This window comes from Lepus europaeus, chromosome 23, assembly GCF_033115175.1.
Source record: "Lepus europaeus isolate LE1 chromosome 23, mLepTim1.pri, whole genome shotgun sequence".
NCBI classification, from domain to species: Eukaryota; Metazoa; Chordata; class Mammalia; order Lagomorpha; family Leporidae; genus Lepus; species Lepus europaeus.
Genome location: NC_084849.1, coordinates 4,813,459 through 4,840,814, shown reverse-complemented (window position 1 = coordinate 4,840,814; position 27,356 = coordinate 4,813,459). Strand labels below are relative to the sequence as shown.

General features: G+C 64.3%; 1 protein-coding gene across 2 annotated transcripts in view; it reads right to left on the bottom strand.

Moving 5' to 3' along the window:
• SCARB1 (scavenger receptor class B member 1) overlaps nt 1–27,356 on the bottom strand; it is a 50,545-nt gene that overhangs the window by 19,553 nt on the left and 3,636 nt on the right. For both annotated transcript variants that reach the window (XM_062182049.1, XM_062182048.1), the window contains exons 2-5: nt 4,053–4,210; nt 2,828–2,969; nt 1,442–1,645; nt 440–535 (exon numbers count right to left, since the gene is read on the bottom strand). In XM_062182049.1, coding sequence (XP_062038033.1) covers nt 440–535; nt 1,442–1,645; nt 2,828–2,969; nt 4,053–4,210 — 600 coding nt within the window. The remainder of the gene's footprint in view (nt 1–439; nt 536–1,441; nt 1,646–2,827; nt 2,970–4,052; nt 4,211–27,356) is intronic.

The window sequence follows — 27,356 nt, the reverse complement described above, 5'->3', positions numbered from 1 at the left end:
ACGGACAAGCGACTGGCGGTGCTGGGGGCGGCAGCAGGGGTGCTCCCAACACCGGTGGCGGCGGCTGCGAGCCCCGGACTTGGCAGGAGCACCTGCCCCTCGGCCCCTCTGCCGTCAGGATCTATGCAGCTTCCTGCTGAAACAGCCGCTCGCCGAGGAGGGGAAGTGCCGCCCGCAGCCACGGCCACGCAGCGACAAGACCACCCCGCTCCCTACCGGACTCTGGGCGCCGGGTCGAGAAGGCAGGTCCCAGGGTCAGTGCGCCCCCACTGTTTTCCTGGCCAATGGGCATGTCTTCCTGTTTTCAGCTCAGTGCTCGGAAAACATTTTCATAAACGAAGAATCGGAGGAAGACGGAGCTGAGCTCCCTGCAGGCCTGGGGCAGGCGGGGGTGGGGTCCCGGCCCCTCCCCCGGTGCCGACCCGCCCAGCGCCCTCACCTTGCTGAGCCCGTTCCACTTGTCCACCAGGTGGATCCTGCTGAAGTCCTTGACCCCGGTGAACACCGTGAAGACGCCCGAGTCGGAGTCGTTCATCTGCGGGCACAGCAGGGAGCGGTGGCTGTCGGCCGGGGCCCGGGGCTGGCCAGCTACAGCTGCGTCCCCGCCCCAGCACAAGGACCCACACCCCCGGTGCGTGGGGTCAGCACGGGGGGGGGGGGGCCACAGGGGACTCTCGGGCCCCTCCCCTCCCAGACCCGCCCCCCAGCCAGCTGAGCCCCCTTGCAGTGGACGCTCAGGCTCTGCCGCTGCGGGAGGCACCGCCGGCCCCTGAGTGCCCACCTGGAGCTGAGAGCCCCCGGCCACCCACACTGGACTCGGGGCACTCAAACACAGATGCCCTGTGGGCGTTTGGTTTTTAAGATTTACTTATTTATTTGAAAGAGTTGGGGGAGGGATCTTCAGAACATCCGCTGATACCCCAGCTGGCTTGTCAACGCACCTGCCAGCCTGGGTCCTGCCAGCCCACACCTGAGCCTGCAGGGGCTGCCCCCAAGGGGCCTGCGGCGGGCTCAGGAGCAGACGGCTGACCTCTCTCTCTCTCTCTCTCTCTCTCTCTAACACCACCTTTCAAATAAATAAATCTTTATTTAAAAAAAAAAAAAAGGCTGAGCCACAGTCAGGGGTCAAGCGAGGGGTCGGACCCTACCTGTCCATTCCCGGACCTCAGCAGGTTGCCGGGGCTCAAGTCGATAACAAATAGGCAGCTCAGAGCCAGGCCGGGGGCCGCGTTTGGGATCTGCCTCCCCTCCCACTCTGAGTTTTCCCAGCTAACCCATCTCAGCCCGGATCACACGGAACCCGAATCCATCCCTAGTTTCCAACTGCAGAAGCCAGCCCATGCCTGAGTCTGCCACAGCCCGATGGAGCCAGGTTCTCCGGCCCGGACCCAGCTCCAAGGCAAGCTGGGGACGGGACACAGGCTTCTCCCTGGGCACTCACCTCGGCAAACAGGCCGAACTTGTCCTTGAAGGGGAAGACGCCGGGGAAGTACTTGTTGATGAGGTTCATGAGCGGGTCCTCGTAGCCCCACATGATCTCGCCAACCGTGCGGTTCATGAAGGCGCGCTGCCCAAGCGTGCTGAATGCCAGGGTCATGATCAGCTTCAGGCTCATGGGCCTGTGCTCCATCATGAACGACGCAGCCTGCAGAGACGGCCAGGTCACACACTGGAGGCCCATCTGCCCCTACCCGCGACCGGGCCTCCTGGCAAAGGGCCCACGGAGGGGACAGGCCTGCAGAACCTTCTCTGAGCCCACGGAGCCAGGACCACAAGTGCTCATGAGAATCCCTCCCACTGTGGCCCCCGTGAACTCCAAGCCCAGTTCCAGAGGCAGGCATATGGCTCAGCCTTGGCCAATCATAAACCTGCCTTAGCCTCCCACCCCTCCCCCCAACTACAATGATTGGTCCAGGGATGTGCCTGTAGTCCAACTTAGCCAATGAGCTACCAGGAAGCTGGGGGCGGGGGTGGAGGTCCCCTCTGCTGGCCGTGACCCGGGGGGGAAAGCAAGGCACAGGCCCACAGAGAATGGAGCACCTGCTGTCCCTGGATGAACCTCACCTGAAGCCAGCGAGGCCTGGCCCTGGTGGTGACGTGAGCCCACACGTGGCCTGTCTGTGCAGGTTTCCCCTCTCCCCTCCCTGATTTTTCCCGGGCATCGGCGGCACTCATCTGCTGGCGTCTACTTCCTCTGGGGACACTGCCTGGTTCTTGGTTTTTTGTCCCACAGGCCCCTCATCCAAAAGCCAAGACACGGGTGCAGTGAGCTCGGGCCGAGCCCCTGCGACTTGGTTTCTAATGCGCGCTCCGGGGAAGCAGACGCGAGATGTAATGTGCTTGTCCCCCCCCCAGCCCCAGGAGACCCGCTGTCCAAGCCCAGACTGTGGGGGGCACCCCGTTCTCTGCTTCCCTGCAGGTGCCTGGGCCTCGGGCACGTGGCAGGCAGGTGTGCCCACGTGACCAACCCCCACCCAAACCGTGAGCTCGCAGCCTGTGCTGGGCATCGCCGGTAGGTGACATGTCACGGCCCATTGTTGGGGCAGTTAAGTGCATCCTGTGTGACTCCACAGGAAGAAGATTCCGGAAGCTTCACCCTGGCCCCCGGGCACCTCCCTTTGCTCTACTAGAGCCCGGCTGTGAGCGCGCCTGGCCGATCAGCGCAGCTGGGGTGGTCTCAGGGCCCCCACACATGGTAGGGATGCAGCCCTGGCCCCGCCCCCAGGCCTCCACGAGGTGCCACCTCTGGAGACGGCAGAGGAAAGCCCGGTGACTTGGCCAGAGACAGACGGCGCCCTGGCCCTGGACGGCCGCGGCGCAGCCTCACCAGGACCAGGATGTTGGGAATGACGATGTAGTCGCTCTCGGAGCCCTGGGACTTGTCGGGCTGGAACTGGAAGCTGCGGTGCTCCAGAAAGGACACGGTGTCATTGTCGTTGAAGGTGATGTTCTTCTTGTGCCGGAACTCCCTGCGGGGCAGCCGGCGGTCACCGCGGGGGCGGCACGGGCGCTCCGCGTGCATCTCAGCCCGAGGGCGCCCCAGCTGAGCCGGACCACCTGCCCGAGCCCGCCGCCCAGCCTCACTCCACCCTCCTCTCTCATCCACCAGACGCCAGGGAGGACCCCGCCCCGCCCCCACCCGGTCTCCCTTGCCAAGCCAGGGTCACCACAGCAGCCTCCTCCTGGGTCCCCGCTCCTGCCAGAGAGGCCATGGAGCGGAGGGCTGGGGCTGGAGCCTGTCTCCATCACCTACTGCCTGATCCTCTGTTTTCCTATCCACAAAATGGGTGCGACAACAAGGCCTGCTTCTCGAGCAAGCTCCCGCCGCGGCCCCCACGGTCCTCAGCCGCAGCCCCGCTCAACTGCTGCATGGCCCATCCCAGGCTGCACCTCCAACAGTCTCCCCATGCCCTTCCCGGGAAAGCCAGCCGGGTGGGCGCCCGCACACGGGGAGCCTGGCTCCACCAGCCACAGCCAAAGACTCCCGGGCTCTGGCACTGCAGCAGCCAGGCCGGGGTCAGGTTGGTCCCCTCTCCTCTACCTGAGAAATGTGACGGTGTAGGGCTCTGGAGACCCCTGCCCCCGAGGAAGAGGCAGGTACCTGAGGAGTGCACCTGCCCCACGTGCCGGCCCCGAACGAGCTGGGCTGCATCCTGGTCTCATGCGGGTGTCTTGGCGACCAGGTGCAGCCGCTGCTGGGTCGTCACTGTGCCCAGTCTACAGATGGGCCAACTGAGGCTCCGAGGGGTGCAGTCACTTCCCCGGGGCCACAGCAGGAACAAGGCAAGGCCAGAACCAAAGGCATATTCCTGGCATTTGGCCACCACATGCCACCAACAGCCGACCCCTCCTGGTGCTGGGCCCCCGGCCTCCACCCCAGACAAGGTGACAGAACGAGGCAGGCCGGACACGCCTCGCTGCTCGGACACTACCCCACCATGCCTGGCTTGGTCCTGGAACAATCACTAAGGCTCATCACAGCAGCCCCACGGTGGTCCACTCGGAGACTCCCCCCCGCCAGCCCCGCCAGCCCCGCCAGCCCCTAGCCTCACCTGTACACGTAGGGCCCACGCTCCCGCACCTGCGGCTTCTCGCCATTCAGGATCTCGTTGGGGTTGACCACGTCGAAGAAGTAGACGGAGAGGTAGAAGGGGACGGGGATCTCCTTCCACATGTTGAAAGACAGGCTGTTGGGGTCGATGCGCACATTCTGCGGGGGCGAGAAGCCGGCGGTGAGGCGGCCCCGCGGGCCCCGGCACAGCTGCCTCGGGGAGGGGCCCGGGACCCGGGGTCCACCCGGGGTGGAGCAGCTTTCACACACGGGGCTCCGGTGCCAGTCTGCAGGCTCAGCCAGGCGGTGGATCCGTGCTGAGCACCACTGAGTGACAGTCCATCAGACAGCTGCCCCGTGCCATGGATCGAGACAGCCAGCGGCTTGCGTCACCCTCCCCTGTCCTTGGAACGTGGCCTTCCAGGACAAGGACAGCCGCTCACACCAGCCAGAGCTGGCCGCCCAGGCCTGGCCCCCGCCCCCCAACACAGGAGGGGCCTTGGAGGCAGCCGGACTCCGGGCCACGTGTCCAGCTTTGCTGGCTGTGCACCCGGGTGCGTGCGCCGTGAGGACCTATCTTGAGAAAGCCGTTTAAAAACGGGTGAAGAGGCCGCAGCCCACATCAGAGCGCCTGGTGCCACACCCAGAGCTGGCTCCGGCTCTGGCTCCCTGCCAGCGCAGACCCCAGACACGGCTGTGATGGCTCAGGCCATCAGGTCCCTGCCCAGCGAGGGGCCACCACAGGCACCTTAAGAGTGGACCAGTGGATGGGAAGGGTCTCTCTCCTCGCTTTCTCTCTGTGCCACACTTGCCCTGACTCCCAGATGAGTACACACACACACACACACACGGCACCCCAGAAAATCAGAGAGCAGACGCGAAGGCAGGAGGGGCTGGGCAGGGGAAACTTCATGGGTGTTGCCCGGGGCCGCCAGGCCTGACTGCGCAGGCGCCAAAGCACTGGCCGCGCGTGGCTGCCACAGGTCGCTGATGTCCCAGGAGAGCCGTGGTCTCCGTGGCCACATGTACCCGGGCCCGTTCTCAACAGAGGCGGCTGTGTGCAGGGAAGTCTCTGGGGCTTGCCCTGTCTCCAGGGTGAGTGGGGGCCAGCCCCATAAGCCCCAGGCACAGCCACGTGTCCAACAGGAGGGGCTTACAGCCCGCATTCCAGCCCAGCGACCCCACGGCTGATGGCGGATGAGTCACAGGCTCTCTCTGGGTCTAAGGGGAGCGTCCACTCCTGGGCTGTTGCCAGGGCCTGGCAGACCCCGGGGTGTCCAGAAAGTCAGCCACACAGTCACCAGGCCCGAGGTGACCCTGCCTCCGCTGCCCCACCCCCACCTGGGCGGGGCGGACTTTGTCCAGCTTTCAAACAGCCGCGGGTATACCATTCCAGGGCATCTGGTCCAGGCAGCTGATTAGATAGTACTGCATAGCTCGCAGCCTCCTGCTGCACACAGCTGACCCTGGGCTCCGCCCCCCCCGGGTCAAAGGTCTCAGCCTGACATGCAAAGTTGGGAGGGAGTGCCAAAGGGAGCCCTCGGCGGACACCACTCCCTCCCAGGCAGCCAGACTCCAGAAGCCCATTCCTGGGCAGGCAGGAAGGCTGCCCAGAGGAGGGGACATCTGAGCTGGGTATTAAAAATGAGCTGTGCTGCCCCAGGAAAAGACGGAGGGGAGCCCCTGGCAGAGACACCTGCCCTGCCCACGCAGGCACCACCAACAAGTGTGGCTCCCACGCAGTGGACAGGGCAGGCCAGTCAACAAGCCAAGAGCCCGGCACCAAAGGAGGCCACTCAGCTGTGCCCTGTAGGCGTGGACCCTGGGAAACCGGATCCTTGGCTCGGGGCTGGGGCCTGGCTATAACTGCGCCAGGAGACTGGCTCCCAGGTGTCCTCCATCCCGGTCTCTGGTGAGAAAATTCACCAAACTGTACACTTTGAAAGGATGGGGTGGGCTCTGTCACGGCAGCCTGAGCCACCGCCCGGGACATGCCTGGTTCAGTCCTGGCTGCTCTGCTTCTGAGCCAGCTCCTGCCAGTGCACCTGGGGGGCAGTGGAAGACGGCCCAAGAGCTTGGGCCCCTGCACCAGCACGGGAGACCCAGAGGAAGCTCCTGGCTGTGGCCTGGCCCCGCCCGCTGCAGCCATTTGGGAAGTGAACCAGTGGATGGAAGATCTCTCATCTCTGTCTCTATAACTCTGACTTCCAAATAAAGAAATACATCTTTAAAAATAAAACACCAACAATACAATACCACGACTCATGTTTATTTCCGTGAAAGACTCCAGGATCTTCGAGTATAAAGTGACCAGGCTGGGCCAAAGACCGCACGGACAGACGGGGCCGGGGTGGGGGGCGCTGGGGCGGGGCCGCGGAGCCCTGGGAGGAGGCCGGCGCTGCTCCCCGATGGTCCAGAGCGCAGGCCGCCCACCAGTGTCAGACACAAGACCGCTGGGGCCGGCATTCTCCAGACAGCAGGGAGGAGGCTGGACACCGCAGACCGGGGTCCGAGGAGACGCCGCTCCGCAACGCAGCGGCTGCGGGACATGGCGAGGCTCAGCAGCGACGTGGGAGGGGGCCCTGCCCACGGGCGTGGGCGTGGGCGCGGCGGCCACGGGAACCAGTCCGCCAGTGTCCCCCGCATGGCCAAACCCAGCAGCATCACCCCGCCCGGCCCAGGTGTCCCTGGACAAACAGGCCACCCACCCAGTGGGCTGGCTCAGCCCGGGCAACCCCGTGGGGTGCGGCCGCCCGGCTCCCACGACCTGGCGTGTCCAGTTCTGCTCGGGCGCGCGGAGGCCGCGTGCTTGGGCCTGGCACCCACGTGGGAGGCCGGAGGGAGCGCCTGGCCCGGCCCCGACGTGGCGGGCGCGCGGGGTGAGAGGACAGGAGCGCTTTCCCTGCCTTTCACACAACCAGTTACCAAAGTCACGCGCGGGGTCCACGGACACAGAGCGCAGGCGCGGGACGCCGGGGGCGTGGCCGGAGCGGGGCCCGGCGGTGCTGGGGGCGGGACGCCGGGGGCGTGGCGGGGGCGGGGCTGGGCAGGAAGAGGTGGGAGATGACCACTGGAGGGTCCCAGGTTTCCCCTGGGGTGGGAAAACATCTGGACCGGACAGTGTTCATCTGAGGGAAACGCGCATTGTGAAAAAAATCACGCGCAGACTTCAAAAACCTTTGCACCGAGATAAACCTTTTGGTTCCGTTTTCCAGGAATGGCTGAAGACCCTCGGGACCGCGCAGATCAGCGCCCCGAGAAAACCGAGCGCGGACGAGCGTGATGGAAGCGGGGGCCGGCGCCTGGCCAGGGAGCAGGGGCACCGCCGAGGGGCCACCCCCCTCCGGAGCCCACCTCCCCTGCTTCCTCTGCAGGGCTTGAGCGACAGGTGGCTGACAGTGCACACAGTAGGCGCTTGATGAGGCTTCTCTGGGTTCCCCACCCCCTTCAAGCATGAGCCCCCACCTCACCTCTGCAACCCAAACACCTCCCACCCTCCCTCAGGGAAGGCGGGGGGGGGGGGACGACCCTGGTGACACCACAGGGCGAGGGGGTGCCCTGGTAATCCGCAGGGCAGGGGCCCTGGTGACTCTGACTCCACAGGGCAGGGCCCTGGCAACTCCGCAGGGCAGGGAGGCCCTGGTGACTCCGCAGGGCAGGGAGGCCCTGGTGACTCCGCAGGGCAGGGGGGTCCCGGTGATCCGCAGGGCAGGGGGGTCCCGGTGATCCGCAGGGCAGGGGGCACCCGGTGATCCGCAGGGCAGGGGGCGCTCGGTGATCCGCAGGGCAGGGGGGGCCCAGTGATCCGCAGGGCAGGGGGCACCCAGTGATCCACAGGGCAGGGGCCTGGTGACTCCGCAGGGCGAGGGGGTGCCCTGGTAATCCGCAGGGCAGGGGGCGCCCGGTGATCCGCAGGGCAGGGGGCACCCAGTAATCCACAGGGCAGGGGCCTGGTGACTCCGCAGGGCAGGGGGCCCTGGTGATCTGCAGGGCAGGGGGGCCCTGGTGACTCTGCAGGCCTGGTGCCCCCACCTCCCCTCCTCCCCGCAGCCCAGGGCAGACCCCACCCCTGCTTCTACAGGGCTAAGAGGAGGCGGAGAAGAGCTCCTGGAGCCGATGTTCAGCAGAGAACCGGGGCCACCCTGGACCCCTCCACGGCTCTCCCACCCAGCACCTGTCCACCCCCGTGGACCCAGCCAGCTGTGCCCAGCCGCCTGCCTGGATGGGGGGGGCGCAACATCCTCCCTGTGCGCCTGCCCCCCCGCCCCGCCCCTAAGCCGGTTACCCCTGCAGGGTTTCGGTCAGACACTGTCACCCTCCCACGGGCCCCTACTTAGCCAGGAATAAAACCCAAATTCCTAGCAGAGATTTCTGAGGTCACCTGACCCAGCTCCCTTAACATCGCCCCAGCCGTGGCCTAGCTGTGCTCCCGAGCCGCCAGGCTCTGCCACAGGGCCTTTGCACCACTTGCCCCCCAGAGCAGCCTGTCCCTGAGGTCCACTCGACCCCTTCACTTCTCAAGTCTACACGTCTTCCGAGAGACCGTCCCTGAACACTCTTCACTCCCACAATATATTTTTTTTACTTGAAAATGTCTTTATTTATTTGAAAGGCAGAGTTAAAGAGAGAAATCTTTCATCTACTGGTTCACCCCCCAATGGCCACAATGGCCACGGAATCCGGAGCCAGGAGCTTCTTCCGGGTCTCCCACGTGGGTGCAGGGGCCCAAGGACTTGGGCCATCCTCTACTGCTTTCCCAGGCCATAGCAGAGAGCTGGATCGGAAGTGGAGCAGCCGCGACTACAACTGGCGCCCACGTGGGATGCCAGCATCTCACCCGCTGTGCCACAACACTGACTCCTTGACGATATTTATGAACCTCCCAGGCTCCGTGTCAGAGCTGGGGCCTTCGGCAGCGAACAGAACGACAGACTTTCTTTCCTCTATAGAGCGGCCCTTCCCCCACACCTGGCTCTATCCCCACGATACCATCAACACCAGAAATTCCTGTGCTATTTGTCCACAAGTTCCCCCTTCCAGCCGCCCCGGATTCAGTCAAGAGGGACGGAGCTAGGGCAGTCACCCTGGATCACGAGGCAGCCTTGAGCCTGGAGGCACAAACAAAAGACAGGAGTGGATAGTGTCCTGGAGCCAGCCCCCTGCCCCGGGAGGCATGGACTGAGAGCCACGCCCATGACTCACCCTGAGATCCCATGCCCACGCCACACGGCTCCGATGGGGAGTTGGACAACAGCAAGTGTGGACAAGAGCGCAGAGCGAAAGGAATCCCCACACAGCCGGTGGCAGCAGGCGTCGCGGTCACTCCAGGAAGGGCTGTGTTCTCTCGGCCCCCAGGGACCCAGCCCAGAGAAAGGAAACAGACACCCGCACAGAGCCTGCCCGCCCGGTGCATGGCGGCCCTGCTCACGACAGCTGGGGACAATGCCAGCCAGCAGTGACGTGGTGACAGCCAGGCGCAGAGCACGAGGCTGTCAGCCTGACCCCCGGGGCCCGACCGGGCTTGGGTGACCGCTGCAGGCCCGAGACGTGCACTTCCCTCCACGCAGGGTGGGTGTCAGTCTTCAGAAAGGAAAATGCACGCCTTCAGCCAAAGACCCTCTTGATACGAACGTGGGTGCTGGCGGGCGGGCAGCACACGTGTGCCCACGCGGCCCCCCGCCAGCCAGGCACCATCCCTGGGGAGAAAGGGCTCTGACCGCTGCTGCCTCCCACCCTCCCGTCCATCAGGGGCCTGTCTCCTCATCCCCCTAAGGGGCCGAAGCTCGTGCCACGCCTCAGTGCCATGGCTGCTCGTGGCAGCCCCTCCTCCCTCTCCCAGAGCTGCAGCCCAGGCAACCCCGGCAATTGCATAGGCCAGGGGCTGCACTCCTGGGGCGGGGGGGAGGGGGGTGAGCATGGCTCACCGCCGGCAGCTTCCAGGAGCCATAGGGCCTCCCTGCCCCTGCTCTGAGCCCCTGCCTCCCTCGGAAGGACCCGTGGATGGCAGGGCGCGCCCCACGCACTCATCCACACCTACAAAGCCTTTTGTGCCAAGGTCACGTCCTCAGAGGCCCGGGAGCAGGATGTGAGATCTCTGGGGGCCACGCTGCCGCCAGCGAGAGCCCCTCAGGACCCTGCCCCCCAACCTGGGAGCAGCCCAGGGCCAGGACAGGTGCCACTGGCTCCTGCGTGTCCCCCCTCCTTTCCCAAGCGGCCCTTCTTCAGCCGGCACAGCCCCACCCCCACCCCACCCCACAACTAGGCAGACCTGGGTCCCGCCCACGGGAGCGCCCAGAAGGCTCATCTGCCCCGCCATTTGAGCCCAGCCCCAGTGGCTGCAGGAAGCGTGGGCCAGGGCAGGTGCACGCTGGGAAGGAGGTGGGCAGGCCCTGCTTCCCAGGGCCACGGCCAGGCCCTTCCTCCTCCCCACTGGGGTCTGGACAGGAAAGCTGGTCCCGGTCCTGGGCGCTGTCCCTGCTCGACATTGACGGTCACCCCAGGGTCAAACCATGTCCCACCCTAACAAGAGCTCGGCCGCCTTCATCCTCACGTACAGGAGGAAGACGCCGGGAGCCACTGCTGCCCCTCTCCTGGGTGACACCAGCACGGGGCCTTGCCAAACGCATCTTCAAAGCCAGTGGCCCCCAGGGCACGGGCGTGGGGGGGGGGGCAGAGGCAGCCAGAGGTTAGAGCAACTTGGAGAGAGAGTCGCCCCCGGGTTCTGTGCTGACCCTGCACCTCACTCCCTCGGGAGCAGGGGACTTGGAGCCCAGGCAGGGGCCCTGAGGAGGGGGCTTGGCCCCATGAGCGGTTGTGGTCTCGGGTCTGTGCTGTGACAGAGTGCGGGCCCCAAGCTGCCGGGCATGCGCTCAGCCCCCGTCCCCGAGCCCAGGACGTGGCAGGGCTGGCGGCCCGTGTTCCAGCACGTCCCGGGCATGGCAATTCGGATGCTGGCAGCGCCGGGCAGGACTGTGCCAGACACCACAGGGAACCACGTCGCAGCACCTGGGGAAGAGGGGAAGTGGGGTGGGGGCAGGGCGGCCTCACAGCACCCCACTTCTGTGCCTGTTTGTTCCTAACAACAGGTGCTCACAGGTCACCTGGACGCGGCTGCACCCCCGCCCCACCCCCGGGAAATAAAAACACAGGCTGAATCCTCTGTCTTCCTGGCCACGCTCCATCGCCTTCTCACACCTGGGCCAGCGGGCGAGCTTTCGCTCTCGCACTATTTCAAAACAGCTGACAGATTTGTTGACAGCCGCTTACAAGGAGCAGAGTTCAGACTCCTGGCCTCTTTGAACAGCCGGGGGATGTGCCGGCAGTGGCCGCCTCAGACCAGCGTGTCCACCAGCTTGCCACAGACCTCCCCACGCCCTGTCGCCTCCCACCAGGCTGCCCCTCCCTCCCGGAGGGGTCCCTGCCCCGGAGGGTCGCAGCACTCACTCATCCGCTCCAGCCCTGCCTGAGCGTCGCTGTGGGCAGAGCTGGGCTCTGTGCTACCAGGGCAGAGGGAACCAAACAGGATCTGGAGCCTCGGGGAACGGGGCAGGCAGCGGGGAAAAGGACTTGCGATTGGCAGTGACTCCAACCCGGCACGGAGAGCTCGGACCCCCGAGCATCCGTGGTCGTGCACTGGCGAGGCTGCAGCGCTCCCCACACCGGGCAGGGCCCCGGCTGGGCAGCCCCTGCCCAAGCACAGCCTGTGTGTTCCCTGCAGCCCAGTAACCTGGGCTTGCTCCAGAGAAGCGAAAACACGTGTCCACACAGGCCCGGCCTGTGAGCGTTCCCAGCTCCACCAGGGCCCACTGCCCGAGCCGCCACAGCCTGGGGGTCCTCGGAAGCTTCACGGGCGGGCAGGGTCTCTGGCATAGCCGTTAAGACGCTGCTTGAGGGGCTGGCGCTGTGGCATCCCACAGGGATGCCGGTTCGAGTCCCAGCTGCTCCATTTCAATCCAGCTCTCTGCTGTGGCCTGGGGAAGCAGCAGAGGATGGTCCAAGTCCTTGGGCCCCGCACCCACGTGGGAGACCTGGAAGAAGCCCCTGCCCCTGGCTCTGGCCTGGCACAGCCTCGAACATTGCGGCCATTTGAGGAGTGAACCAACGGATAAAAGACCTCTGTGTCGGTGTCTCTCTCTGTAGCTCTGCCTTTCAAATACATGTAAAAACAAATAAACAAACAAACAAGGGGCCGGCCTGTGGCTCACTTAATTCTCCGCCTGCAGCGCCACTGGGTTCTAGTCCCGGCTGCTCCTCTCCCAGGCCAGCTCTCTGCTGTGGCCTGGGAGTGCAGTGGAGGATGGCCCAAGTGCTTGGGCCCTGCACCTGCATGGGAGACCAGGAGGAAACACCTGGCTCCTGACTCTGGATCAGTGTAGTTCCAGCCGTAGCAGCCATTTGGGGGGTGAACCAATGGAAGGAAGACCTTTCTCTCTGTCTCTCTCACTGTCTATCTTTCAAATAAAAAAAAAAAAAAAAAAAACCAGCACTTGGACGCCTGTGTCCATCCTGAAGTGCCTGGGTCCGAGTCTCGGCTGCACGCCCAGCACATTCCGAGAGGCAGCAAGTGCTTGGGTCCCGTCACCCATGTGGGAGACCCAGGATGAGGTCCTGGCTCTGGCTCTGGCTCTGGCCCGGCCCCACCCATGTTACAAGCACTTGGGGAGTGAACGGCAGGGGGAAGGTTCTCTCTCCATCCCCTGGACATAAGTAAGTAAATCGGTTTCTTGAGGTACTAGTTTGGTACAAAGGCAGAGAGCACTCTGGGGGCAGCTGCTCTACGGGACAGGTGACTCGGGGAGAACACAGGCGATCTGGGTGCTGCTACCTCTCCCTGTGGGTGCCGGCCGCTGGGCTGAGCCCCCAGGGGAAGGCTCTGCGCACTCCGTCCGTGGTCAGGGCTGACCGAGAGCCGGCATCTGAGCTGTGCTGTTGCCCACCCTGAGGCCGTCCCCACTCCACACCCCCACAAGACAGCCCTGACCCGGTCTGAATACGAGGGGCCCCACTGCAGCCCGTGGAAAGCAAGCGGGGCCTGCTGGAGGCTCCTCGGGAGGAACCCTCCTCCCGGTAGAAGAGGAGCCTGGGCAGAGCCCTGCGTTGCTCCTGCTGCCCTGGCTCTGAACGGCGTCGTGTGACCGCCTGAGGTCTGGAGCTGTGGCAGCCATCATGAGGCCAGGAGGGCAAGGCCAGGAGACTCAGGGACACCACCCCAGTGCCCTGCAGCCTCCAACTGCTCCAGTCTGCAGCACCTCCCACCTCCCATCTCGTGTAAGCGGGATCAGCGCACCCTGGGCCCCGCGAGGGCCTGGGAGCCGGGGGATGCTGCCCGCAGCCCCAGACGGCCCCTCCGAAACAGCATTTTCTTTCAACAATCCGTCTGTGGGGTGGATACCATAGCTGGCTGCGCTTTAGAGAGGAGACAGCGTGGGCACTGAGGGCTGAGGCCAATACCTGCCCAAGGGCACGGACTCAGCAGTGGCAGGAGGCCTCGAACCCGAGTCTGACCCCAAAACCACTGCGTGCCACGGTCTCCGCGAGCAAGCAGCTCGGGGAGGAGCTGGGAGGCACACCGGGGCCCCACGGCAAGCCAGGCACAAGCTCACCTTCCACCCCTACCCCTGAACCAGGGCTTCGGCCTGAGCCCTCACTCGGCCTCCTGATGGGACTCCCAGCAGCACCTGCCTGTGCCCCTCCTGGCTGGTCCCCGGCCACTGTCCTGCCCTGTCAGGCGGTCAGGCACCTCGCCATGGTCACTCCGAGGGAGTCAGGGTGTCCCCGGCCACGCACACCATGCCCGGGCCGCCCAGCAAGGCTCGGCCAATCAACCCTGCTCGCCCCCCAAGCTCATGATGGCTCCCGTTTCTAACCGGTGGGGAACGTGGGAAAAACCCGCTATGCAGCATGCGGTGACTGCAGGTGAGCCGACAGAACACGGCACCAGGCTCAGCCACGCCCCGCGCCGTGAGCCTGCGGCAGCTCCTGCCTGGCAGTGGGGCTGAGCACCGAGACACGCCGAGACCCAGCCCGGCCCAGTGGAACGTGTTCACTCCCGTCCATTTGAGATTCGGGCACGGCTGGCCCCTGCCACACCAGCAGCGTGAGGCTGGACGGAGGCCGCTGGGAGAGCCGGGATGCGCCGGGGCCCCAGCTCCATCTCTGCTGCCTCCGCCAAGGGCCCTGATCGGCCACTGGGAGACCACGGCAGCTGGTGCCCCCCCCCAGGGGGCAGTGAATGAGGTGACCCAGGCCTCGCCGCTGGTCTGAGCTTCCTCAGATCACCACCAGCCCCAGCCAACACGACACGGGAGGCTCGCCAGACCGTGCACCACGGGGCAACAGCGGCGCGGGCCTGGCAGGCCTTCAAAGGCTCCGTCTTTTGCAAGAGGCCCGGTGCGTTGGAATTTGACCGTGGTCAACGGGCTGCGCCCGCTGTACTGTCTACACCGCAGCGGGCGTCTCCTGCCATCAGGAGGGCGGGACCGGCTCTGGCTGCCTCCTGGCGCCTTGCCTGATTCTTTCGGCCTGGTCTCAGTCGTGCACAACACACATCGCAGAGCGGGGACCTGTGTCGCTGTTTTACATGTACCACGCCGGGCCACGCTCGCTGCCACGCACCCACAGAATCTTCGTGCACCAAAGCCCTGCACCCCTTCAACAAGAACTCCTGCTCCCTGGCCTGTTCCGGCCCCGACACCCTGACCACTCCAGGCGGCTCTGGCGATGGCGCCATGGAAAACTTGGCCTTTTGCGCCCAGCTTACCTCACTCAGCATCTTCCGGGTTCACCCACGTGGAGCTGGGGTTGGTGGCTCCTTCCTCCCTCCCCAGGGCCCCGGCAGCCCCCTGGGCGTGTGCCCCCCATGCCATCTCCCCCTCCGTGGGGCTCCCGTGGCCCCACACATATCTCCAAGAGCCCTGCTTTCGCCTCTCAGGATCTGTCTGGACGGGGTCAGTTTTCCGAGGCTCCCCCATCCCGTGCTCAGGGACGCTGCACCCCTCCCTCTCCGGCATCCTCCACTCTATGCTGCCACGCTGACCCGCGCAGACGAATTGCCAGCACCTCCCTGCCCGAGGGACTCCCGTGCCCTCCTCCAGCGCTGCCCCGCTGTGAGCTTCCGCTGTGCAGTGTCCCACCCACACCCACAGCACCCCGCTGGCTCACTGGCTCTGCACCGGAACTGCAAAGCCACGCCCTTCTCCCAGCCCTGCCGGCTGCCCCACCCCCTTGCTGGTCCCTTACCTGCACCCTGGCTTCTCCCCACAGTAGCCAGTGGCTCTGAGACCCGGCCCGGACCATGGCTCCCCCTGGCCTGGGGACGCGACTCCCGAGGGAACACAGAAGCTAAACTCCCCCGAGGGCCCTCAGACTCCCCAGGGGCCCTTTCCCCGCTCCCCATTGCTTCTGCCCAAGCCCCTGCCTGCCCTTCTGCGTGGTGCCTTTGCACGGGCTGTGCCCCTGCCTGGCTCCTCCTCAGGGGCCGCCCTTCCCCTTCCCCTCTGTGCCTGCCCAGGACCCGTCCCTCGTGGTCCTGTGCCAGGACCCACTCTCCTGTCCACAGCTCCGCTCCAACAGCGGCACGATGCCCAGCGCCAGTGCTTGCACAGTGGACGGTGCTGGGAGGGTCCCTCCCGGCTGGTTCTCCAACCACTGGCCGGAGCGGACCCAGCACTGGAGCTTGCCCCATCTGTAAAATGGGGTGACCACCCGAGCCCTTGCGGGAGTGACAAGGACACAGCTGGAGACGGACGCAAGGTGCCAAGTGCGGCTGTCAGCGGGGGCCAGAGAGCATGCTGCAGGAGCCTGTCCAGGGCAGACACCTGAGGCCCGCAAGCCAGGGCCGGCAGCCGAGCCAGACGGCCAGTGCTGCAGCCTTCGAGGCCTCTCGCTGTGCCATCGTCACTGCTAGCCCGCCCCCCCCCCCCCCCGGCACAGGTGGCCCTGGCGACTGCCAGTCACGTATCTGCTCCCAGGCCACAAACGGCAGATGTGGGAGCATGGGGAGCGGTGAGGTCAGCCACGCCGCCCACGCCGCCCGCCCCAAGGCCGCCAGCTCAGGCGGGGTCTGTCCCCTGCTGTTAGGGACTCCAGTCATCACCAGGGGAAGGCCTGCAGGGCTGGCACCAGCGGTGGGCGGGCGGGCAGGTGGGCAGTGCTTCGCTCACGGGACCCCCGCAGCAGCCTGACAGCACACGCTGAGCCCACCCCCAGGACCACGCCCCAGAGCAGGGGCCACACAGCGGCGCGGGGACACCACGGCGCTGCCTGAGGCAGTGGCTAGGCAAGCGCGTGGGCCCGTTTCTCCCCAGCCCACACCCCGTACCGCGCTAAGAACTACAGTCAGAAAAACGGTGTTTGCTCGCTCACTTCACCGTCACCTGCTCCAACACACGAGGACACCGAGGTGGGAGGCGGACAGCAGGCCCTAGCTCCTCGGCAAACTATCGACCAGGACCTCCCACGGCCCTCAGGGACTGACCGGGAATCCACAGGCACGGGCGGTGGCGCCTGCCAGGCCCTCGCCGCCCACGATGGCTGCTGGACGCGCACCAAGCACCAACACGTTTCCTGTTTGTGTGCCCCTTGCAGCAACAGCCCTGAGAGGGCTGGGCTGGTACCAGCCCCTTCTCACAGAGTAGGCGAGGCACAGGGCGGCTGCACGGCTCAGCTGTGGGACACAGAGGCCGCGTTCCGCCCCTGCAGGCCCCTCACCCCCAGCTTGACCAGACGGAAACACAGGCAACCAACTCAAATTTTTTTTTTTTTTTTTTTTTGGACAGGCAGAGTGGATAGTGAGAGAGAGAGACAGAGAGAAAGGTCTTCCTTTTTGCCGTTGGTTCACCCTCCAATGGCCGCTACAGCCGGTGCATCGTGCTGATCCGAAGCCAAGAGCCAGGTGCTTCTCCTGGTCTCCCATGGGGTGCAGGGCCCAAGGACTTGGGCCATCCTCCACTGCCTTCCCGGGCCACAGCAGAGAGCTAGCCTGGAAGAGGAGCAACCAGGACAGAATCTGGCGCCCCAACCGGGACTAGAACCCGGTGTGCCGGCACCACAAGGTGGAGGATTAGCCTGATAAGCCACGACGCCGGCCAACCAACTCAATTTTTATGTCAATGGCTTGGGCCGGGGCCGGCACCATGGTGTAGCAGGTAAAGCCACTGCCTGCAGTGCCGGCTCAAGTCCCGATTGTTCCATTTCCGATGCAGCTCTCTGCTGTGACCTGGGAAAGCAGCAGAAGATGGCCCAAGTCCTTGGGCCCCTGCACCCACGTGGGAGACCCAGAGGAGGCTCCTGGCTCCTGGCTTTGGATCAGTGCAGCTCTGGCTGTTGTGACCATCTGGGGAGTAAACGAGCAGATGGAAGACCTCTCTCTCTCTCTCTCTCTCTCTTTCTTTCCCTCTCTCTCCCTCTTTCTCTCTCTGCCACTCCTTCTCTCTTTGTGTAACTGTGACTTTCAAGAAAAATACATAAATCTTTAAAACAATTAAAATAATGGCACGGGCCAAACCGAACACGGTAAGAGGAGGCAGGGCCCCTCTCCCTGCCATGTCCCTCGGCCCCTCTGAGCCCGCGTGCCTCCACTGTGCTGGTGTTCCAGGTCTGGTGAGCTGTGGCCCGTGGCCCATGCAGCACGGGGGCCGGCGCACAGCGGGTACTCGCTCACGAACACCCTTCCTGCAGGGGCTGCACACGTGCCCGCCCTTGGAGGAGGGGGCTCACCGTGCTGATGACGTCCTCATGATCTCAGGCACAAGGAGAGGCCACAGGAGATGGAGGCGGGACAGGGATGCGGTCAGCCAGGCAGCTGCCACAGCCCCCCAAAGCTGCAAGAAACCGGGCCCCCCACCCCGAGCTGCTGGAGGGAGGCCGCCCTGTGGACACTGGTCCCCGGCGCCAAGATAATTCAGTTCTGTCACTTGCAGCTGCCAAGGCCATTTGCTCCGCCAGCCCTGGCAACAAACACGTCCCCCCGAGAAAGCTCCGGAAGGCACGCAGGTGTTTCCAGCTCGGGGACATTGTTTGGAATAGCCCTGATGGCCCAGAGGGAGCCTCCCGGGCACACACCCTCCTGACCCGTCCCAGCTGTGTCCTTTGCCAAGCTGGCGGGGTGGGGCAAGGCCAAGGTCAGGGTGAGCCACGGCCAGAACGAGGGCTCTCGGAGCCATCGAGCGCCGAGCCAGGCAGGAAAAGCCAGGGAGCGCGTGCCCGTGTGTGCCGTGTCCCGTGTGCTGGGCTAGGGTGCAGGAAGATACGGAAGGAGGCCATGTTCTTCCCAGGAGAGAACGGCGAGGAGCTGCCAGCCGAGGTGGGCCCTGGAGCAGACGGGTGGGGGCTGGGGCCGCGGCGCCACGTGGGCCTCCAGGGGTCGAGTGCCCCGTGTGTGCCTTCCATGTCTGTGCCCACGTCCCTGCTTTACGCTCCCGGTCTGACCGGTGATGTCACCTGGCTGTCTGTGCCCCGCCGAGTTTCCGGAACAGCCGGAGAGGCTGCGTTTGGCCTCATTTCCTAGGGCTCCTTCTGCGGGGGTGGGGGTGGTGCTCGGCGGGAGTTGCCACAGAACCCAAGGGACCTGAATTTGAAAGCAGGGTTCTGCAGGCCCAAGGATCGGTCACACGCACACGTGTGCACACGTGAACACACATGAACATGTGTGTGCACACTCATGCCCTGAGCTGGCTTGACCAGCTTCCCCTCCAAGTCCATGCCCACCTGGGACCTCCAAAGGTGACCTCATTTGAAAGCAGGGTCTCTGCAGAGGGCATCAAGCAGAGAATCTCCAGACGACGTCATCCCGGATCCAGGTAGGCCCAGGTCCAGGGACATCGTCCCTGTAAGACACGGAGGGAGGGGCCGACCAGGAGGACGCAGACCAAGACGGCGGTGCTGTGTCCACAAACCAAGGAGCACCAAGGGTTGCAGCTGCCACCAAAGGCTGGCATTACGGCTGCCAGAGGAGTGACCGCGCTGGTACCACCAGACGGGTGAGAGAGGCCGGCACTGTACAGCAAGGGGCTGAGCCACTGCGGCGCCGGCATCCTTATGGACGCCGGTTCAAGACCTGGCTGCTCCACTTCTGATCCAGCTCCCTGCTATGGCCTGGGAAAACAGTGGAAGATGGCCCAAGCACTTGGGCCCCTGTACCTATGTGGGAGATCTGGAAGAAGCTCCTGGCTCCTGGCTTCGGATCTGGCCAGCCCCAGCCATTGGGGCGATGTGGGGAGTGACCCAGCAGATGGAGATCTCTCTCTCTCTAACTCCACCTCTCAAATAAATAACTAAAATCTTAAAAAAAAAAAGGGGGGGGGGGCGGCGCCATGGCTCACTAGGTTAATCCTCCACCTGCAGCACCGGCATCCCATGTGGGCACCGGATTCTAGTCCTGGTTGCCCCTCTTCCAGTCCAGCTCTCTGCTGTGGCCCGGGAGTGCAGTGGAGGATGGCCCAAGTGCTTGGGCCCTGCACCAGCATGGGAGACCAGGAGAAGCACCTGGCTCCTGGCTTCAGATTGGCACAGCACCATCCGTGGTAGCCATTTGGGGAGTGAACCAACGGAAAAGGAAGACCTTTCTCTCTGTCTCTCTCTCTCACTGTCTAACTCTGCCTGTCAAATAAAAAAAATTTTTTTAAAAACTAAAAAAAGCAAAGCCCAGAGGTGACACTAGGGAAGGTGACAGCTATGGTGCTGCAGCCCAGCGCAGCCGTCCCTGGCACGCCCAGCCCAGGAGGGGCCAACGCACCTGCCACCTCTGAGCTCGCTCGTCCCCGCCTCCACCCCGCAGTAAAGCAGGCTTCTATCTGTAACGGCTGCACTGAGTTCCCCTAGATCCACACACTGAAGGCCCAACTCCCAGTGCCGCAGACCTGCCTGCGGGTTAGGACACAGGGCCTCACGAGGGTGAACAGACACTCAGAGGACAGCAGGTGTGTGTGCACAGAGGCGGCCCCAGGAGGCCCCGGGGGAAGGTGCCAGCCGAGGGGGGAGGCACTGGGAGGAACCAGCCCTGCCTCCAGACTAAAGAAAGTAAGGCAAGGCAGCGAGCGGACCGAGACGCCTGCCCGGCCCGGAGCTCAGTGGGCAGACAAGGCTACGAGGCCGGAGGCAGGGCCAGGACTCGGACCCCGTCCAGTGCAGCCTGCCAGCACTGCACGCGGGACAAGGACACACTCAGCCCAGGACACAGCCACACAGGAGACAGTGCCAGGAGGGAAAGGAGGGGACACACAGGAGACCAGAGAGGCCAGGGGCTCCAAGGAGCACAGACACACACGGCCCCAGGGCCCCTACATGGAAGAAGAGAAATGCAGTGCTTGGCGACAGATGCTATGGAAAGCAAAGCGGGGGCCGGCGTTGGCGGCACAGCGGGCTACGCCATCACTTGGGAGGCCGGCATCCCACATCCCAGCACCCGTTCCAGTCCCGGCTCCTCCGCTCCAATCCAGCTCCCTGCTCGTGTGCCTAAGAGGCAGCAGTGATGGCCCAAGAACTCGGGCCTCTGCCACTCATGTGGGAGACCGGAGGGGGTTCTTGGCTCCTGGCTTCAGCCTGGCGCAGCCCTGGCTGTTGTAGGCACCTGGCCATGAATCAGCAGGCGAAGACCGATGTCTCTCTCTCTCTCTCTCTCTCTGCCATTCTGCCTTTCAAATATATCAATCGACCAATCTTAATGAAGAAACGGGCAGTCTCCCCTGCGGGGCCACCTGGGGTGATGGCACGCGTGTTCTCGCCGTCTTTAACCGTGTGAGTCTCTCCTGGTGTTGCATCATATTTCACAATAACAAGAAACCAGACTCTGGGGTGAAAGTGTGAAGTCAGAGGCCGCCGCGAGCAGCGCGCACAGTCTGGGAACGGACCCCAGAAAGAGATCCCAAGGCCTGCTCCCCACACCGCCTAGGAGCGCCCCGAGGGGCGGCGCGCCCTTCCCCCACTGCTGGGAGGCCACATCTGGCCAGGGTGGCCTGGCACAAGGTTTGCAGTGGACTGGGGCCAGGCGGGGGCGGGCAAAGTGGGGAGAAGGCCCCCCCAGCACTGCCTCGGCTCCCCACCTCCACCAGCCCGGTCCTGGCAAAGGCAGGCCTGTCTCACACAAAGGCCGAGATCAGAGCGGGAGAAGCAGGAAGCAGTCAGGGCAGGGGGAAGGGCATGCCTTGTGCAGGCCAGGGGTCAGACGTGCCCTGGGGTGCGGGTCCGCCGTGGATGGGGACAGACGCCCACCGGCTCGGCCAGGTCAGCTCTCCCCACCCCCAACCCACACAAGGAGGCTTTTGTGTGGGGTCTGCTGCAGGAGGAACAATTGGCCAAATCCAAGGGAGGAGCGTCCTGCCAGAAACAGAGGGCTGCAGGGTGGGCCTGGACCGAGCAGGCAGAGCCGGAGGCAGCCAGCCTCGGACGGACGCTGACCCAACCACCCGAACCCGAAACACCGTGCGGGCGCTGCTGCAGGCAGGAGGCACCGGAACACAGGCCGGGCACCAGATGAAGGCCGTCAATGACCGTGAATGCTCCCGGAGAACGCCCTTGTCCCAAGTCCGCGCATCTCCAAGGGACTCGAGGTTCAGCACCGGGGACAGGGAGCCGGGACGAGAACCGCGTGCTCCCGCAATCCGAAATAAACGTCCCGTAGCTGAACAGCGGGGTGGGAAGCACACACGCTGAGCCACTGTGCATGTGGTTCTGCCAAGGCTCCGGGGCCACAGCTCGACGCGACTAGGTCACACCCAGCCTGGCCTGTGGTCACCGGGTGATCCCAGGGGACCGCCTGCACAGCGTCTGGGTGCCGGCGGCGGAAGCCACAAGCATGGAGGCGAGAATTGCCGATTGCTACTGTAAGCGTCGGGCGCGCACCGGCTCCTCCGCCTTCCTCACGGCCCAGAGAGGGGAAGGCACTACCTGAAGACGCCCGCTGGGAAGTGGCAGAGCTGCACTCCTCCCTGGGGCGCCCGCCTTCCTGGGTGCACAGGCTCCAGCCCACCCACGCTGCCGGCAGCCCGGCGCTGGGGGCCCCAGAACTCCTGCCCGACCCCGGTGGGCGCTCTGCCCAGGCCTCTCGGGCAGGGACTCGCTCAGCACAGAGCGTGCCCCCTCCCCCACACCAGGTACAGCGGGGTGCGCCCAGGCCCCGCAGCAGGGCTCAGCTCTCTGCCAGGCTCCGAGCGGCACACGTGAGCCCGGGCACCTACAGCACATGGCCGGCTCCTCCACTGCTGTGGCCGGCCGGGGTCCCCCGGGCTCCCTGCCTGGCCCCACATGCCCACCCCCAGAGCTCGGCACACAGCCCGGCCCTGACGCCTGTCCGTCTCCGTCAGCTGCGCCTCCTGCCTGTGCTGTGGCCAGGATGTGAGCGGGCAGAGGTGGAAGTGGCCCCAGGGGACACAGACCGAAGGTCACTGGCGAATGACTTCCTGCTGCATCCACCCAGCCCCTTCCAATTCCTCTCCCGGCTGGCCTCCGCCCAGCACCCCGCTCCCCAGCACCGGCCCAGCCCCGGCCCAGCCCCGGCCCAGGCCCGGCCGGGAACGGCTGCTAACGACGGCCGTGGCCTTGAGTAAACCTGCTCCCTCCAGGTTCTGGTATCCTCAAAGGAAAAACAAAAGGCAGAACCGAGCGAGGCCCGACTGGGTCCAGATCTAAGGAGCCGAGAGTTCAGAACTGCCCCCTTGAAAACAATGAGCTGATGAACCCCCACCTCCCGAGGGGTCTCAGACTCAGCACCAAACAAAATAACCCCAACACGCAGCAGGCGAGAGTGAGGCCACGCGGGGGCGGGGTGGCCAGCGGCCTGCGGCCACGGGCCCAGAACCTCCGCCGGCCAACTGCCCCAGCCCCACGCGGGTCCCTCGCTGCCCTCCCTGGGCTGGACATGGCCACAGGACCAGCACGTCAGCGCAGCCACAGCCATAGTGCAGGGCCGAGCCCAGGACTGAACTCCAGCCAACGAGAGCCCACACGTGTTCACCTACAACTTTCCCAGCCACTGCGGGGAGGCTCTGCTTGCTCTTCACGCGCCCAGGGAAGGTTCCCTGCCCTCGGGGACCTCCTGGGAGACTCCCAGGCAGCTGGTTCTCCCTGCCGCACTGCCTCAGACGGGAGGGACCCCCGGCTGAAGCGCCTGTACAAACAGGAAGCAGCTGTGGGTCTTGAACCCAGCCGGGCTGGACGCTGTACTGCGGGCCCTGGGTCCCTGTCACCACTGCTGTGATTCCGAGCGGGCAGGTGACAGAGCACAGCGCAGGCGGGTGGGGGCGGCGTTTGCCCGGGCGGTTGAGACCTGCTTCAGACACCACCCCCCCATCAGGAGCGCCCGAGCTGCCTCTGCGCCAATCCAGAGCCCTGCTGAGTCCCTGCCACCCACGTAGGAGATGCAGATCAGGTTCTGGCTCCTGACCCCGCCCCAGCTGTTGCTGTGAGCATCCGGGGAATGAACCAGGAGACGGGAGATCAAGCTCACGCTCGCTCTCTCTGCCTTTCAAAATAAAATGGAAGTCACGTTTTGTGAACTGGTGCCCAAAAGGGTATTCGCCCTGTGATAAGGAGCTCTGAGCGTTTGGGTATGACGACCGGCCCCCTTTCCTCTCTCGTACCCTCTTGCTCCCCCATAGCTAAATGAGTAGAGAGACCAGAGAAGCAGTTTGCTACTCTTACAAAGGTGTGGAGTAGAGTGGAAGGGAAGAGTACAGTGAAATGGACAGGAACTGGGGAGCGTGCTGCCACAGCTCTGATGAGACAGTGCTGTAAGTCCGACCTGCCAGGGCACCGCAGCCAGGGAGTTTTCCACGCGAGCACAATCTGCAGGAATGTCAAGTCCCTCCCTGGATCCACCTCAGCTCCTCTCCCCACCCCAAACACCTGCTTCCTTGTTCACCTACGTTTTCAAATCTGCCGACTGCTCGCGTAGTCCTTCGTTCTACAGTGAGAAAATACGTGAAGATGCAGATGCTTCTAGAGAAGACATCGCAGGGATCTGACTGAGCTTTGTGCTGTGAGACTAACAGAGGATCCTGTCCTGAAAGCGGACTGTGGTGGGGAAGGAAAAGTGGAAACTGAGTGACCAAGAAAACAGAAAGAGGAAAGAAGAAGGGAGCTAAGGATGGCATTAGAGTTTCAAAGAGGAGACGGCACAGATTCCAAATGTCTGTACTTCACAGCTTGATCTGAACCAACCCTGACACCCCCCACTATCTTTATTAAACTAACAAAAGCTCTAAGAGAGAAAAAAAAAAGCGGAGCCGTGCGGGGTTCCCAGGGCCCGGGACACGAGGCTGGACAGCAGGACGGCCCCGCCCTCGTGGCCCCGCGTGCGCGGGGAGAAGTGGACGGCGACAGCACTCCTGAGGAACAGGAAGGTCTCGGATCGTCACGGCGCTCCGGGGGGTCAGCAGGGCTGGGAGCACGGGGTGGGGGGCCTGTGCTGCTGCCCACGGAGGGGCCTTGGCCAAGGGTCCGGTGGGGGCGGGGAGAAGGGGAGCAGGGGGCTGCAGTTCAGGGGACAGGGCTGGGGCCAGGGACACCATTAGGGAATGGGCAGCAAGGACCCAGATGGCGCTGAACACATGAGCCTGGGTGAGCTCACCCAGGGGTGGCCTGGGGACCCCCCAACAGCAGGAGTGCAGTGAGCCAAGGCAGACGAGGCCGAGAGCGGCCAGCAGGGCGGGAGGAAGCCAGGAGGGCAGACTTCTAACGCGGCTCAGGTCCTTCCAGAAGCTTCCAGACAGAGCGGAAGACCTTCACCCCAAATGCCAGGAAGCGAGCAGGGTGGGGCGGCCCCGCTCCTTCCCCCGCCCGGCATGAGGCGCTCAGTGAACAGGAAGAAGCCCCTGTGCCGGCAGGGAAGAGGAACAAGACAATGGAGGCCCTGGAGTGGCGCCTTCTGTGTCCTTCTTGTTGCCAGAGGCCAAGGTCGTGGCTGACGGAGGGGAAGGAGGGAGGAGAAGAAAAGGGATTCTCCGTTCGGTTTGCACTTTGAGTTTTGAGTTCTCAATGCCGTAAACATGCTTGTCACGCCAGGGCGCCCTGTGCGTCAACAGGGCAAAGACGTGGGCTGGGCATGCGTGGTGGGGCCGCTGCTCCTGGGACCACGAGCCACAGCCCCTCCTGGACCAGCGTGAGAGCCTCGGTGCTGGTGGACACGGGATCCCGTGGACAGGACCCACTCGTGGACAGAGACGCCCATCCTGAAGCTGTACCACGGCCTCCCTCGTGCAGCCCCTGCGTGAGCTGAGCCGGCGGGAAGTGATTCCAGGTAGCCGAGCTCACGGAGTTCCCGCGGATGGGGGAGACGCCAGCCAGCGCCGACCTTCTGGGAAGGTTTGGGGAGCGCTTCCCGGAATGTGGAGAACACCAAACACACGCCGGTGTCAGGCCTGGCCCTTCCTGGCACCACACCGGCGGACACACGTGGACGCGGCAACATGTGTGTGCATGCATGGAGAGGCATGCCGACACGCGTGGGCACCTGTCCACATGCTTCAGCACGCACGGTCATACCTCAAGGCCCCCATGTGCATGGCGAGCACGCACACGGTGACGCCAGCCAGAAGCAACGGCACAGCACACAGAGGAAGCAAAACAAGCACTCAGGGCACTAAAATTAGCCCGCATTTCTCAGCAGCTGCCAGGGCCCGGAGCCCGGGAGGCCTCGCACACGCAGGAGCAAGGAAGATCAAGCACACCAAAGAGGAAGCCACAAAATGCGCTCAGGCCACACCTGTGACCCCAGCTGACCCTGACAGAGGCCACCCCCTCAGGGCCGCTGGTACATTCACAGCTTCGTCCACAGCGTCCAGATACGGGGGTCCTGATGCACCCGACCACGTACCCCAGCAGGCCCCACGGGACAGGTGGGAGACCCTGGCTGGGAGGCCGCCCACGAGAGCTTCACTGGCCGCACCTGCTGTGGGAGGGGCCTGGCTCTGTTACCCTGGCCCAGAGGGGGAGCTGTTGGGCATCCGTGCCACCTGTCCAGGTGGGAAAGGGAGACAGGCCCGGGGCCAACTCGCAGCCCACGGCGATGCAGAGTATCTCACAGGCCAACCCAAGGGCACGCAGAGACTGGCCCAGGGTATGAAGCAGACTCCAGACAGGGCTGAGTGAAAGTTGCCGCCTAGGACACGGCACCCTGTGCCAGAGCGCCTGGGTTTGGGCCCCGGCTCTGCTTTGATCCAGCTCCCTGCTAACACACACCCCGGGGGGCAGCAGGTGACGGCTCAGGTACCTGGGCCCCTGGCACCCATAGAGGAGATCCAGTGAACCAGTGGATGGAAGCCTTCTCTCCCCCCCCCCCCTCTCTCTCTCTCTTTCTCTCTCTCTCTCTCTCTCTCCCTCCCTCTTTCTCTCTCTCTCTCTCTCTCTCTCTCTCTCTGTAACTCTGCTTTTCAAGTAAATAAATAAATAAAGCGTTAAAACAACAACAACGGAGCGGACCCAGCTTCCCTCCTGGACGTGGGAGAAGGGACAGACGGTAGCCTGGCAAGTGCACCAAGCAGCAGAGGGGGCCTCAGCCAGCACCCCCGAGCTGGGCCCTCCCTGGAGGACACCCAGAACTCGGGCCATGCCTGGTTAGCCCTCAAATCCGGCCCGCCTGGCTCAGCTCCACGGGAGCCGATCCGCACACGGTCGGTCTCCTCACGGCCCAGCAAGGCCACCGGGTGCGTTCCCCTGGCTGACGGCGATGACAGATGAGATGCACAGAGGGGCTTCGACCCTGCCTGGCACGCAGCGAGCCCCCACCAGCAGACGCCACGGGGCTCACAGTCACGGCGGCACGTGCTCGCGCTCCACGCCTCCGTCCTGTCCCCCCACTGTGGGAAAAGAGAAGAGAGGAATCTCACTTCCCCACGCCTCTCTCGGCAACCTTAATCCCCGGGCCCCTCCGCCACGGGTCCCTGTCCTGTGTCTAACTCATGTGGCCACTCTCGGGGGCAAGCCTTGCATCTGATCATCTGTAATTCTTAGTTAAACACACATCACCTGGATACATTCTCTCCGCAAAGACATTATACACAGACACACGTGTGCAGGAGTATCAGATAAGGTACTCGGTTCCGCTTGGCCACAGCCCCGAGCCATCCCCTGAGAGGAACCAACACTATCAGTATGGTGTGCACCCTTCCACACCTTTTTATAAACTTTTACACACTAATATCAACCCATTAGAAATAGAGTAGTATTTGTGGCCGGCGCCGCGGCTCAATAGGCTAATCCTCCACCTGCGGCGCCAGCACACCGGATTCTGTCCCGGTTGCCCCTCTTCCAGGCCAGCTCTCTGCTGTGGCCCAGGAGTGCAGTGGAGGATGGCCCAGGTGCTTGGGCCCTG